Source organism: Hyaena hyaena, unplaced genomic scaffold (genome assembly GCF_003009895.1).
Source record: "Hyaena hyaena isolate Hyena2069 unplaced genomic scaffold, ASM300989v1 scaffold_256, whole genome shotgun sequence".
Classification (NCBI taxonomy): Eukaryota; Metazoa; Chordata; class Mammalia; order Carnivora; family Hyaenidae; genus Hyaena; species Hyaena hyaena.
Window position 1 is genome coordinate 342,180 of NW_024080885.1, and position 13,389 is coordinate 355,568.

A 13,389-nucleotide genomic window follows, 5' to 3' on the forward strand; every position below is an offset into this window, starting at 1 on the left:
TGCCAGTAGAACACTCTAGTTGGTACTAAAGGAAATTATGAAACTCTCTACCACCCTGCACGCCTAACCAAGATTCCTGCCCCCATCACTCCCAGACTACTAGCTTCTCTGATGCAAGAGATTTGAGAAACTTGGTGTAATGTACTTAGCATCAAACATTATTTTGGAAATACTTCACTAAATGACTACATTCCAGTCAACTTTGAAAAGAGGGTGGGAGTGGTGTTTAAGACAGAGAGAGGTGGGGGAAGCCCCTTGACGGGGAGTAGTGATCAGGGGTTAAAGTCTGTAGGCAGCCTCAGGTCAAGCCCAGTGAGAAAGCCAGTGGTCCCCTTCCTCCCATCCAACCTCCTGCTGGGATCCCTCATTGGCTGAAAGCAGTCAGAGCATATGGAAACCCTGAAGGACTTACAGGTGGTCCTCACTGGTGTATATAGGTGTTAAAAAAGCAGAATGTGTATGGGGGAGGGGGTGCAAATGGAAGACATCTAGCTCATTGGTTCAAAGATGGGCGCTGTGACCCAGTCTGGCCAATGAGACATATGGGAAAGTCTGCTGAGGGCTTTGGGAAAGACTTTCTTCCCTGACTGTTGCTTGAAGAAGGCTCCCACACTTCCTTCCTGCTCTGGATGCTGGTGGGTTGGATGTACTTCTCGGATTTCTGCAGCTACCTTGTGACCATGAGGAAAACGCAAAAAACCATGACCACAGAGCTACTAAAAAGCCTTGGGATCTCCAGCTCCAGACTTCTTGTTAAGCAAACTATACAAGTCCCTATAGTTTAAAAAGGAGGGAAAGAAGGTGGAAGGGAGGGAGGGGGAGAGCGAGTGAGCCAGCAAGCAAGCCTGGAGAGGGAGGTGAATGAAGGATGAGAGGTAATGAAGTTAGGGGAGACTGGGGGAGGAAGCTGGCCTGGGGGACAGCGCCAGAGCGAGGAGACTGGCAGGCTTAGTGTCGGCAGCAGGTCTAAGGTTCAGAGGGCCATTGGGTCAGATTTAGACTGTGAACTGCGGCCTTGAACAAGTCACTTAACTTCTTTGCGCCTTAGTTTTCCCCTCTGTAAAATGGGTATGATAGTGATTCCATCGCAGGATGCGCTAAGAACTGACATAAGAACTAAATGAGGAACGGCAAGGCAAGTAAAGCCTCTTGACATAGTTCCTGACTCATTGTAGGCCCTCGATAAATGTTAGCAATCATTACCATTTTCTCTACATTTGCCCTCAACAAAGCGGAGGTACTCAGGAAAAGGGGCAAAGAGGCATTCCCATCGCGCACTCCAAAAGCCGGGCTCTCGGACTGGTGAGGACTGAGGGCGCGCGCTCGACGAGGGGCGGGGCCCCGCGTGAAGCGGGAACTGCAGGCCCCTCCCACGGGGCCGTCAGTGCACTTTCGGCCTTTTCCTCCCCTCCCCCGACGTTCCTGCGCGGTCCTCCCGGGCCTAGCTTCCCCCAGCCCTAGCGCCGGCCCGAGTGAGAGGTTCCGGAGCCCGGGTGCGGGCGGGATTCCGGCTTGGAAGCTGCCGGCCATCCCCCCCAGGCCGTCCCGGTCTGCCTCGGGAGCTTCAGGTGCCCCATGGTGTGCAGGTTTGCTTCGGAGGGTCGGAGGGCGGCGCGGCTGGGAGGAGGAGTGCCGGGAGGGTCAGTCCGGCCAGCCCCCGGCCTCCGGCCGCGGCCGCCCTCGCCCTTGGGAATCCTTGGCTGCCCAGACGCAAGGAAAGTAGGCGCCGGAGAGCCCGCTCCGCATTTTGATTCATCTCGGGCCCTGTAAGGGTCACATCTTGTGAAAATACCTGTAAAATCAATTTAACGTTCAGTGCAGCGTGTAAAGACAGCTCTAAGAATTTAAAAGACGCCTGAGTCAGAACATTTAAATGCTTGGGTCCCTGTAGCAGCGTTTTAACACGTCTTGAGTGCAGAGGGTGGAGAATCGAGCCTGATTGCCGCCTTCGTTCACGCCCTGTAACATTTTAAAAGGGTAAAGAAAAGCACCTTAAGAAAACCCAAGAGGGCAGTTCCCCTAGGGAGGGAAGGACAGCTGACTTTTTTGAAGTTTGGATTGGTCTTCCTTTCCGTCTGCGAAATTTGCCTGCAGAACTTAGATCAACGATAAACAGAATCGTTAAAACACTGAGCTTAACTAACTAGTGGCTTTTGTTAACGAGTCGATTGTGTTATTAATTCTTGATGTCTCATCCAAGGCAGGATTTATTATCTCTGTTTTGCAGGTGGAAGAAAGTTTGGCACAAAAAAGCATTTCCTTAACTTCACACAGCAGCGACGTCTAAGCTGCAAATTAAGCCCTACCATCTGGACTCCTCATCTGTGTTCTCCTCTAGACCATGTTACAAAACAAATGAGTAGTAGGGGCCCCCCGAGTGGCTCAGTCATTAAGCATCCAACTCAGTCTTGGCTCAGGTCATGGTCTCATGGTCGGTGGTGGGATGGAGCCACTCCCTCACCCCAACACGGGCTTTGCGCTCACAGCATGGAGACTGCTTGGGATTCTCTCTCTCTGTGTCTCTCTCTCTCTCTCTCTCTGTCTCTCTCTCTCTGCTTGGGATTCTCTCTCTCTCTCTCTCTCTCCCTCTCTCCCTCTCTCTCTGTCTCTCTCTGCCCTTCCCTGCTCATGTTTGATCACACATTCTCTTGCTCTCTCTTTCTCTCTCTCTCAAAATAGGTAAACTTAAATAAGTGAGTAGTTACTTTGATGCTACTCATAAAACAAGGGAGTAAACCAAATGTTCTGTGAACATAAAGTGTTAAATCATAATAACCTTCAGTGTCTTCTTTGGGAGGCCCAGCTGCCCTTTGGAGTTTAATACCTTTGAGAGAGAAGGGGGTGGAGCAAAAAAAAAAAAAAAAAGTAAGATAAGGTCAAGGGAAAAATTCTCTCTGGAGTCCACAAACTGTGCCCACCTTTACTGCCCCTTCATGTTCATATCATCCTTTTCAGTGTACTCCATGTTCTGGCAAAACACCCGACAGCCCACCTCCCAGCCTTAGCTGTATTAACTACACCTTTGCATTGCTCTTTTGGCACTGACCTTCCTGTCAGTCTTCTTGTCATGCTCTTTCCTCCAGGTGCTCTTTACTAACGCTGTTATGTGAAAACCAGTGGTTGTTGTTCAATATGGAATGATTTGTCACTCCTGAAGGATGATTCTAGAGTTAATGATCAAAAACTACCAACAGCTCTTCAATGAAAGGACAAGTTAAAGAAGCACAAGAAACTATTGTGGAATTTGATAGCGGAGTTATTTGACTGGGGGGAAAAAACAGATATTGACTCCCCCCCTTCCCCCAACTCACTCATAACTGGCAAGCAGCAGCTCTGTTTTAACTTAGACATGATGGTAAGGGGAGGAGAGCATCCTCCTGTTTAGTGAATTGGAAAATTTTCTTTCCGAAGGAGGCTCCTTTTTAGACGGCTTGGAACAAGTGGAAACATTTATGTGCTTAGAATGCAGATTGTTTTGCCGCATAGAAGTCTGTCGATAAAACATGCAAGAGCTTGGGACCCAGGGTGTGCAATATAGTCCCTCCCTGTAAGAGGCATCCCTGAGGTTCCTCCCCAGCTCGTAGACAACAGAAACTTGAGCGGATGGTATTTTCTTGGGAGCAGCAACCCAGTTTGTTCACTTTGTGTTTTCTTTCGCCCAGTTCCACAGATAAGAATTTCAAGAAAATCAGATGGCATCCGGGGATTTCTGCTCACCAGGAGAAGGGATGGAAATACTCCAGCAAGGTAAGGGCTGCCATTTGAAGGAGGTTTGATGACTTCTCCAGAGAGATCTTATCCCGGTTCTCGCTTTCTATGATAAAAAGGATTTATAAAGTTCACCAGTATAAGTTTCTCACCTAAAAGCCTCAGTTTCTGGGGGAAACTAGAGAATACATGAAAATTCTTAAACACTCTCTTATTGGAAAACATATTACACCGGCTCCTGTTAAGTGCCTGCTCGTGCAGTAGACTAAAAACTCACATACTGCTCCCATGCTGTGTCAGCAGGCATACCCTGAATAGAAGGCTGGCCAGCAAACTCCGTGAAGGCTTCCTTCCTACCTGGATCTTGAAGTTTCTCATATCTTGTACTCCAAAATCTCAGATGCTTCCCTACCCTCCTTTATCGTGAATTCTCATTATTTTTTTTTAGTTTTTAGGTTTTTTTTTTTTGAGAGAGAGAAAGAGAATGTGCTCAGGGAAGGAGCAGAGACAGAGAAGAGGAGGAGGAGGAGGAGGAGAAGGAGAGAGAGAATTCCAAGCAGATCCCACACAGTCAGCGCAGAACCTACCCCCCCCCCCAAACCCCCGGCCTCAGGGCTTGACCTCACAAATTGAGATCATGCCTGAGCCAGAAATCGGTTGCTTAACTGACTGAGCCACCCAGGCGCCCCAAAGCTCTTAGTTTTATTAGAAACTCGTTCCCTAATCCTTGATCAATATCTTTGTATATACATAAATGCTTGTTACTTTGAGTATTGCCTCCAGTTTATTTTTGTTTTTTTGTTGTTTTTTTCTTTAAACAGTTCTATATGGGCGCCTTAGGTGTCTCAGTTGGTTAAGCGGCCAACTTGGGCTCAGGTCATGATCTCACGGCTCGTGAATTCAAGCCCCGCATCAGGCTTTGCACTGACAGCTGGAGCCTGCTTTGGATTCTATGTCTTCCTTTCTCTCTACCCCTCCACCCTCGCATTCTGTCTCTCTCTCTCAAAAATAAACATTTAAACATTTAAAATAAATAAGTAAATAAACATTTCATTAGATTTAGAAAACTCCCCTACCAAAAACCTTTTTGGAAGTATTAAGCTAAGAGTTATTCTCAATTATATATAGTACTTTTTTTTTTTTTTGTCTCTATGGGGGGCATCCCACGAAGTGTGCAGCAAACAGCTTCCTCCTTGTAACCTGAGTGAAGAGGACCTGTTAAAGAACCCACACTTCAGCAAGCTGCTGCTAAGTCTCGCACAGCACGTGGACGAGAGTGGCTTAAGCCTCACCCTGGCGAAGGAGCGGGCTCAGGTAAGAACTCTGGGGGGAGGGATGAGAGGAGAAAGGAAAAAAATCGTCCAACAGAGAAAAGTTCCTACCTGGGATTCTTTTGGTTTTCTAGGCGTGGAAGGAAGTTCGACTGCATAAAACAACATGGTTGAGGTCTGAGATTTTACAGAGAGTCATTCAAGAGCTGCTTGTGGACTACTATGTGAAGACACAAGACCCAAATTTAACTTCCGAGGACAAAAAGGTGAAGCAGGAGAGACGCAGTAGAGGTTGGTTACCAGCTGCAGGAATGGCGAGGCCACCTATGGCTTTGCCTGATTGTATGATCTAGGGGAAACCGGAGCTTTGAGTAATGGTTATCAAAAAAGGAATGGACTGGGGGCACCTGGCTGGCTTAGTGGCTGGAGCATGCCATGCTTGATCTCAGGGTTGTGAGTTTGAACCCCATGTCGGGTATAGGGATTACTTAAAAATAAAATCTTTAAAAAAAAGAAAGAAAGAAAGAAATGGACCGTAGTTATGGGGGAAGAGGTGGGTGTGTTGTTAGGGCTATGAAAAGGAAGACTGACAGGAGAAAGCGCTGGCAGCTGAAGGGAATAACATGTTTGAGGACTTTGAAAATATGTGAAGAACTGGTATATGAGGATGGAGGAGGTGGAGTGGGAGAAGTTTTATAGTAACTCTTTTTTGTTTTTTTATTCTCTTTCAGTTTCACGAGACCCTTGAACAGCGGCTACTCGTGACTGAACTGACGGGATTGTTAGGGCCCAGCCGGGAGAGGGAAACGCCTCTCTTGCTGGGGCTGCAGAAAGCGGATCTTCTGGATCTCATGCCCTCCTCAGAGGTTGGGCGTGGGCAGATACTGGGACCAAAGAAGTGAAATGGCTTAATTTCTCCCATATACTGAAACGTTTTCTTATTAACACTTTATTGTTTTTTTTTTTAAATGATACACGTTCATTTCATGGGAGCCAAACTCAAATAAATAAGAAAAATGTTAGAGGAGAGTAAAAGCTGAAATACTACATCTAGAAATAAATACAGTTTATTATATACAGCTTGACATAAATAGTATTATAGCCTCCATGCTTGTATAGTGAATATAATCAGTTTTCACTTGAATGTATTTGGACTTTTTTTCGAGTCAGTAAATAAACATAAATAAGATGATAGCTCCTACAGCTCTCCAAACACAGTGCAGGCACGTAGTTTGTGCTCAGTGTTCTTAGTATATCGTCAGTTTAAATCACTGATAGGATTCCATTGTGTGGGGGCACCCGGCTGGCTCAGTTGGTAGAACACGTGACTCTTGATCTCCAGGTGGTGAGGTTGAGACCCATAATGGGGGGGTGGAGATTACATTAAAAATATAATCTTAAAAAAAAACAAAAGGATTCCATTGTATGAATATAGCACAGTTTGCTCAATCTCAGTGATTGATACAGTTGATTCTACATTTTTGCTGTTAGAAACCACACTGATAGGAACATGCTAGTTCACATGTGTGGTTGCCTTTGTATGGTTATTTCCCGGAGTATTGGTACTTGAAGTGGGATCCGTGGGTCAAGAGGACATACACTTAAACCTACTGGTGCATCTTCCCACTTCCTCACCTTTTCATCAACACGGGCTCTTAACCATCATTTTCTTCTTTGCAAATTTGATAGGCTAACAGTGAATCTCCTTGATGTTTCTTGAGGCATTTTCTCTGGTTATCATTGAGGTACTTATCACCCTGTACTCATTGGCTGGGTCTTCCTAGTACTAATGGTCTATTTGCCTCTCCCTTCCTGTTCCTGCGGATGTAGGATTTTGTGTGGATGAGAGCTCGGCTGCCGCTGGAAGTAGAGGAGCAGCTCAAGAAGAAATGTTTCACCCTGCTCTGCTACCATGACCCCAATTCAGGTGAGAGCCGGCACTCTGCTCCGTCCACAGCTGACCTTCCGGTCTCCTGGCCTGCTCTTCTGAGAATAACGTATTGAATTTTAGATTCGGGACAGAAGCTCGGAAGCACCGGAGAGGCTCATTTGTTTGTTTCCTTGCTGGTAGAATACAAGCAAGGAATTGTGTGAGAACCAAGTGGGAGTGTCCTCTTGCTACAGGGAAGGATGAATTCATTCTTAGGAGAATCGACATGGAATAGGGAGGAAAGTTCCGGCTTATAGGGGTTCCCTTTATCTTTATTTCTTTGACTTGAGAATTAAGGGCCAAATCTGGAATTAAAGGTAAGAGCGAGGGGCTCATGGCTGCCTCACTTACTTGGAAGAGCGTGTGACTCTTGAACTCTAGGTTGTGAGGCCGAGCCCTACATTGAGCGTAGAGATTACTTAAATAAATAACATTTAAAAATAAAACATAAAGGTAAGAGTGAAGAGAACTCAGTTATGAAAACTGGGCCATTTTAGCAGGAAGTCAGAAGAAAACTCAAAGAGAGAACTTGTAGAGCTAGATAAGGGATGAGGCACTGAAAAATGGCCCCAGAAGGGCAGTAGCAATTAGGGTTTTCCTGTCTACTCCCTCCGTCTCTTTGCCCAGATTCAGACAGTGAAACCTTGAAGGCTGCAAAGGTGTGGAAACTGGCAGAGATCCTGGTGGGTGAGAAGCAGCAATGCCAGGATGCCAAGAGCCAGCAGAAGGAGCAGATGGTGCTGCTGGAGAAGAAGAGTGCCACCTACTCCCAGGTTTTTTCTTTATGTTTATTTATTTTTGAGAGACAGAATATGAGCAGGGGAGGGGCAGAGAGAGAGGGACACAGGATCCAAAGCAGGCTCCAGGCTCTGAGCTGCCAGCACAGAGCCCAATGTGGGGCTTGAGATCATGAACTGTGAGATCATGACCTGAGCCAGAGTTGATGCTTAACTGACTTGAGCCACCCAGGCACCCTGGGGAAGCCAGGGATTTCTGATTTGCCTTCTTTTCTACTGACTTTGGTTTTGCCCTCTTTCTGCCTCTCGGGGGCCCAGGTGCTTCTCCGCTGCCTAGCCTTGCTGCAGAGGCTCCTTCAGGAACACCGGCTTAAGACTCAGTCTGAGCTGGACCGCATCAATGCCCAGTACCTAGAGATCAAGTGCAGTGCCATGATCCTTAAGCTGAGGTGAGCTTTGACCCCTGTGGGTCTAAGGAACTCTGTCTCACACACCACCCCCTCCAACCTTCACCCTCATCTGTCTTTCCTCTCCGCCATGCCTAGCACCTTGTGGGTATTAGCCTTTGGATTACCCATAAGCGTTCAGCATTCCTGAGTCTTATTTTTAAAGCCTTCTGAAATAGGTGCTTTCCTGTGAGATACATTGCTCAGGAATTCAGAGTGACCTTGCTTATCCTGTCCCTGCTTAGCACACACCTTGACCAGGGGTAGGTACTCTCTGTCCCCATTCCTAACTCTGCTGCTGTCAGGGATCCTCAGGCTGATATTTCTTTCTTCTCTTTGTCAGGATGGAGGAGCTAAAGATCTTGTCTGATACTTACACTGCTGAGAAAGTAGAAGTTCATCGTCTCATTAGGTAAGAACTCTCGAGGACATGGGGCAGTTACTCAGAGCTGATCCCATGCTCTCCACATCCATTCATTTTAACGTAGTCACTTTCTCGTGTACTTTCTTTCTTTCTTTCTTTCTTTTTTTAATTTATTAATTTATATTCAAGTTAGTTAACATACAGTGTAGTATTGGTTTCAGGAGTAGAATCCAGTGATTCATCACTTACATATAACACCCAATGCTCATTCCAATCAGTGCCCTCCCGAATGCTCATCACCTATTTAGCCCATCCCTCCACCCACCTCCCCTGCAGCAGCCCTCAGTTTGTTCTCTGTACTTAAGAGTCTCTTATGGATTGCCTGCTTCTCTGTTTTTCTCATTTTTCCTTCTCCTATGTTCATCTGTTATGTTTCTTAAATTCCACACATGAGTGAAATCATATGACATTTGTCTTTCTCTGATTTATTTTGCTTAACACAATACACTCTAGTTCCATTCATGTTGTTGCAAATGGCAAGATTTCATTCTTCTTGATTGCTGAGTAATATTACATATATATATACACCACATCTTTATCCATTCATCTGTCGATGGAAATTTGGGCTCTTTCCATACTTTGGCTATTGTCAATAGCGCTGCTGTAAACATTGGGGTGCACTTACCCGTTTGAATCAGCGTTTTTGTATCCTTTGGATAATCTTGTCTACTTTCTGAGGAGCCAGATCCTTATATTGTATCTTCTGTTCCCCGGATGTGTAGGGACCGTTTGGAGGGGGCCATCCACCTACAAGAGCAAGACATGGAGAAGTCCCGACAAGTCCTGAGCACCTATGAGGTCCTTGGGGAGGAGTTTGACAGGCTGGTAAAAGAGTACACTCAACTCAAGCAGGCCACTGAGAACAAGCGCTGGGCCCTCCGGGAGTTTAACAAGGCCTGTCGCTGAGCGCTGCCAGTGGGGGTCCGAAGGTGGACTTCTGCTTGGGTGCTGCCTGCCCCTCCTCCTGCCGAAAGGACCACCTTCACTCCGGGAGTGTGGGGACACTTGCTTGAAGCACTGCAGTGCTTTAGGCACCGTCATGGTTTTTCTTCCTTGTTTACAGTGACTGAGTCTCCTCTGGGAAATGTAACAGATTTATATAATTTTATGTGCAGCTATTTGTCAGTGTCAGCCCTGTAGGATATTTGATTACGTCCTGAATAAAGTGATGATGCTTCCTTTGGGCAAGGATGAAAGAAGAACATGAAAGGCTAGGTGGATAAGGTGGGGAACTGAGCAGATCCAGACAGACCGATGGATAATGCCTCATGCTGAGTGGGAGGCAGGAACACGGCCTGCCCAGCTGGAGCCTTAGAGCCTTCATTCTTGGAGAGCAGACGTGGATTGCATCTGGCCTTGCTTTTGAAGAACTGTAATGTCCAGAGGAGTGCTCACTGCTAGGGAGGCTGGGGAACTCTTCCATCACCACAGCTCTCAGTGGGGCAGACCCGATAAAGCAGCAGGGCATCCAGCTCTGCTACAGGAAGGGACACCAGCCACTCAGATTCCTGGTTCCCGTTGGTGTGGTTTGAGGGTTCCCTTTTCCTCTGCAAGCAGAGACTGGGAAGGATCACCCTGAGGAACCAAGTTTCTCAGTCCACTTAACTGTAGAATGAGGCAAAGCCCTGACTGGCATCAAAATCGGGGACTGATGTGCTTGCTTCGGCAGCACATATACAAAATTGGGGACCGAGAACAGAAGCAGAAGATCTCCACTCTTAGGTAGAAGAGCCTGCTCAGCTTCTCAAACTTCTTTCAAGGGAGGCTGTCTCGGGGCATTCTGCTACCATAAGTTACGATGGTCTTGGATTGCTTTATAGGAAAGACTAAGGTCTTTGACATAATTTTATTTATTTCTTTTTAAAAATTTATTTATTTTGAGAGAGAGCTTGAGTGGAGGAGGGGCAGAGAGAGGGAGAGGGAATCTACACTGTCCATGCAGAGTTGGCGCTGGAACCCACGAGCCCTGACACCATGACCTAAACCAAAATCAAGAGCTGGACGCTCAACTGACTGAGCCATTCAGTCACCCTGACACAATTTTAACTTTTTCTGTAAATGGTACTTTTACCATTTACCAGGTACTTATCCTGGCATTTATCTATTAGGAAATGCTGGCCCACACAAAATTAACAAATCACAAACCACTGGAAAAGTCAGAAATAGTCAATATTGCTTAGTTGTATAGTTTTTCTTTTCCCCAACATTTTCTGGGTAAAGTTTCAAACTTAACAGAAAAATTAAAAGAATAATACAATAAACACCAATATAGTCTCAACAACCTAGATTCCTCAATCACTAACCTTTTGCTTTTCTCTCTTTCCTCTCACTCCTCTCCCCTCTCTAAATAGATTGATAAAGATTTGGTTAAGTGGACTTCTTTTTTTCCTAGAACCATTTTATAGTAAGTTACAGATGTGATATTTCATTTCCTAAATAGTTAAGCAGGTAACTCCTAAGAATAGTGCATTCCTCTGTATAATAAAATTATTATACCTAAAAATAACTTTGTAATAGTTATTATCCAAGTCATATTAAGATTTCCCTGTTTTCCTGGTCTAGGGTCCAGTAAAGGCCCAGGCATTACATTTGTATGTTAGGTTTCTTTAATCTCTCTCTCTCTCTCTCTCTTTTTAATGTTTGTTTATTTTTGAGAGAGAGAGAATGCGAGCAGGGGAAGGATGGAGAGAGAGGGAGAAAGAATCCCAAGCAGGCTCCATGCTCAGCCGCAGAGCATGTGAGGCTCAAGCTGATGAACCAATTTAGCCACCCAGGCAGTCCTGTAATCTCTTTTAAAATAGACCATTTCCCCTATCTTTTTTTTTTTTTTTTGAATAGAAATTAGTGTTTTTAAAAATCCAGGCTTTGTAGAATGTCCCATTGTCATTATTTCCTGCGGTGGTTAACTTGCTCCTTTCCTGTTCTGTCCAGTATAGTAGCCACTAGCCACATATAGGTATTTACATTTAAATTTAGGAGCACCTGGGTGGCTCAGTTGGTTAAGTGTCCAACTTTGGCTCAGGTCCTGATCTCACAGTTTGTGGATTCGAGCCCTGCATCGGGCTCTGTGCTGACAGCTCAGAGCCTGGAGGCTGCTTCGGATTCTGTGTCTCCCTCTCTCTATGCCCCTCCCCTGCTCACGCTCTGTCTCTCTCTGTCTCAAAAATAAAAAAGTTAAAATTTTTTTTTAAATTTCAATTTTAATTAAGACAAAAAAATTGAGATTTCAGTTGTTTGGCATTACTGTATTGGATGGTGCAAATATACAACATTTATATCATTATAGAAAGTTCTAGGGACACCAGGGACTGATTCAGTCAGTGGAACAGTCAGTGGGACTCTTGATCTTGGGGTTGTGAGTTCAGGACCCATGTTGGGGGTAGAGATTACTTAAACATTTAAAAACATTTTTAATTTTTTATTTTTTTATTTTTATTTTTTTTTTTTTTTAAATCTTTTTTTAATGTTTTATTTATTTTTAGGAGAGAGAGAGAGACAGTGTGAGCAGGGGAGGGTCAGAGAGAGAGGGAGTCACAGACTGAAACAGGCTCCAGGCTCAGAGCAGGCAGTCAGCACAGAGCCCGACGCGGGGCTCGAACCCACGAACCGCGAGATCATGACCTAAGCGAAAGTCGGACGCTTAACCGACTAAGCCACCCAGGCGCCCCCATTTTTAATTTTTTAAATGCACGGCTCAGACTCACAAACTGTGAGCATGGCCAGAGCTGAAGTCAGACACCCAACCAACTGAGCCACCCTGGCACCTCAATAAATAAAAGTTTTAAAAAATATAAAGACGCTATTGGGGTGCCAGGGTGGCTCTGTCGGTTAAACGTTCGACTCTTGATTTCTGCCCGGGTCATGATCTCATGGTTGTAAAATCGAGCCCCATATTGGGCTCTGCACTGAGTGTGGAGCCTGCTTGGGATTCTCTTTCTCTTCTCTGGCCTTTTTCCCTTGTTCTCTCTCTCTTTCTCTCCCTCTCTCTCTCAAAATAAACAAACGTTAACAAAAAATACAGATGCTATTAAAAAAAAAATGGGACAGTGCTATAAGCCTACTGTAAACTGGAAGTAGGTCTACAGCCTTTTAGATTCAGGGTAAACACTTTTGCAAAGAATACTTAATAGATGACATTATGTACATCACATTATATCACCCTGGAGCCTTATCATGGTAGAGGGTATCACTATTTTGCTGGGTTGGGGGCGCCTGGGTGGCTCAGTGGGTTAAGCGTGCAACTTCAGCTCAGGTCATGATCTCACTGTTCACGGATTCGAGCCCTGCATTGGGCTCTGGGCTAACCACTCAGAGCCTGGAGCCTGCTTCAGCTTCTGTGTCTCCCTCTCTCTCTGCCCTTCCCCATTCACACGCAGTTTCTCTCTCTCTCTCAAAAATAAACATTAAAAAAACTTTTTTAAAAGATTTAAATTATGCTGAGTTGTACTGCTTGGTTAAGGTGGTAACTGCTGATCTCTCTAATATACAGAAGTACATTTTCCCTTTGTAGTTCGTAGGATCTGGAGATGACATCAAAGTCCCAAAGTAGTTTTTCCTGATATTTATTATGGCATGTAGCATCTCCTCACTTAGTTAGGTACTTGTCTTAAACCATACTAGGTTTTGGTATTCGAAATAATAAGGATTAAAAAAAAAGAAATAGACTCTGTCTCAGTGTCTACAACTTATAGACAATAGTAGACACATAAAAACAGTCTAAGAATATGGGGCGCCTGGGTGACTCAGTCCGTTGAGCATCTGACTACAGCTTAGGTCATGATCTCATGGCTAATGGGTTTGGGCTCCGCATCGGGCTCTGTGCTGGCAGCTCGGAGCCTGGAACCTGCTTCAGATTCTGTGTCTTCCTCTCTGC

The 13,389-nt window shown here is 45.3% G+C and overlaps 1 protein-coding gene across 2 annotated transcripts; it reads left to right on the forward strand.

The window, feature by feature from the left end:
* Positions 1-1,432: 1,432 nt before the first annotated feature.
* On the forward strand, positions 1,433-9,699 carry HAUS4 (HAUS augmin like complex subunit 4). 2 transcript variants are annotated; one of them, XM_039245239.1, is made up of 10 exons: positions 1,433-1,586; positions 3,663-3,747; positions 4,880-5,022; positions 5,114-5,245; positions 5,711-5,845; positions 6,810-6,906; positions 7,537-7,682; positions 7,965-8,095; positions 8,436-8,504; positions 9,239-9,699. In XM_039245239.1, exons 2-10 carry the CDS (start codon positions 3,693-3,695, stop codon positions 9,420-9,422), a joined length of 1,092 nt encoding a protein of 363 aa, XP_039101170.1. In that variant the 5' UTR covers positions 1,433-1,586; positions 3,663-3,692; the 3' UTR covers positions 9,423-9,699. The 2 variants fall into 2 exon arrangements, with proteins under 2 accessions (XP_039101170.1, XP_039101171.1); XM_039245240.1 differs by having other exon boundaries at positions 1,433-1,568.
* The last annotated feature ends 3,690 nt before the right edge of the window (positions 9,700-13,389 follow it).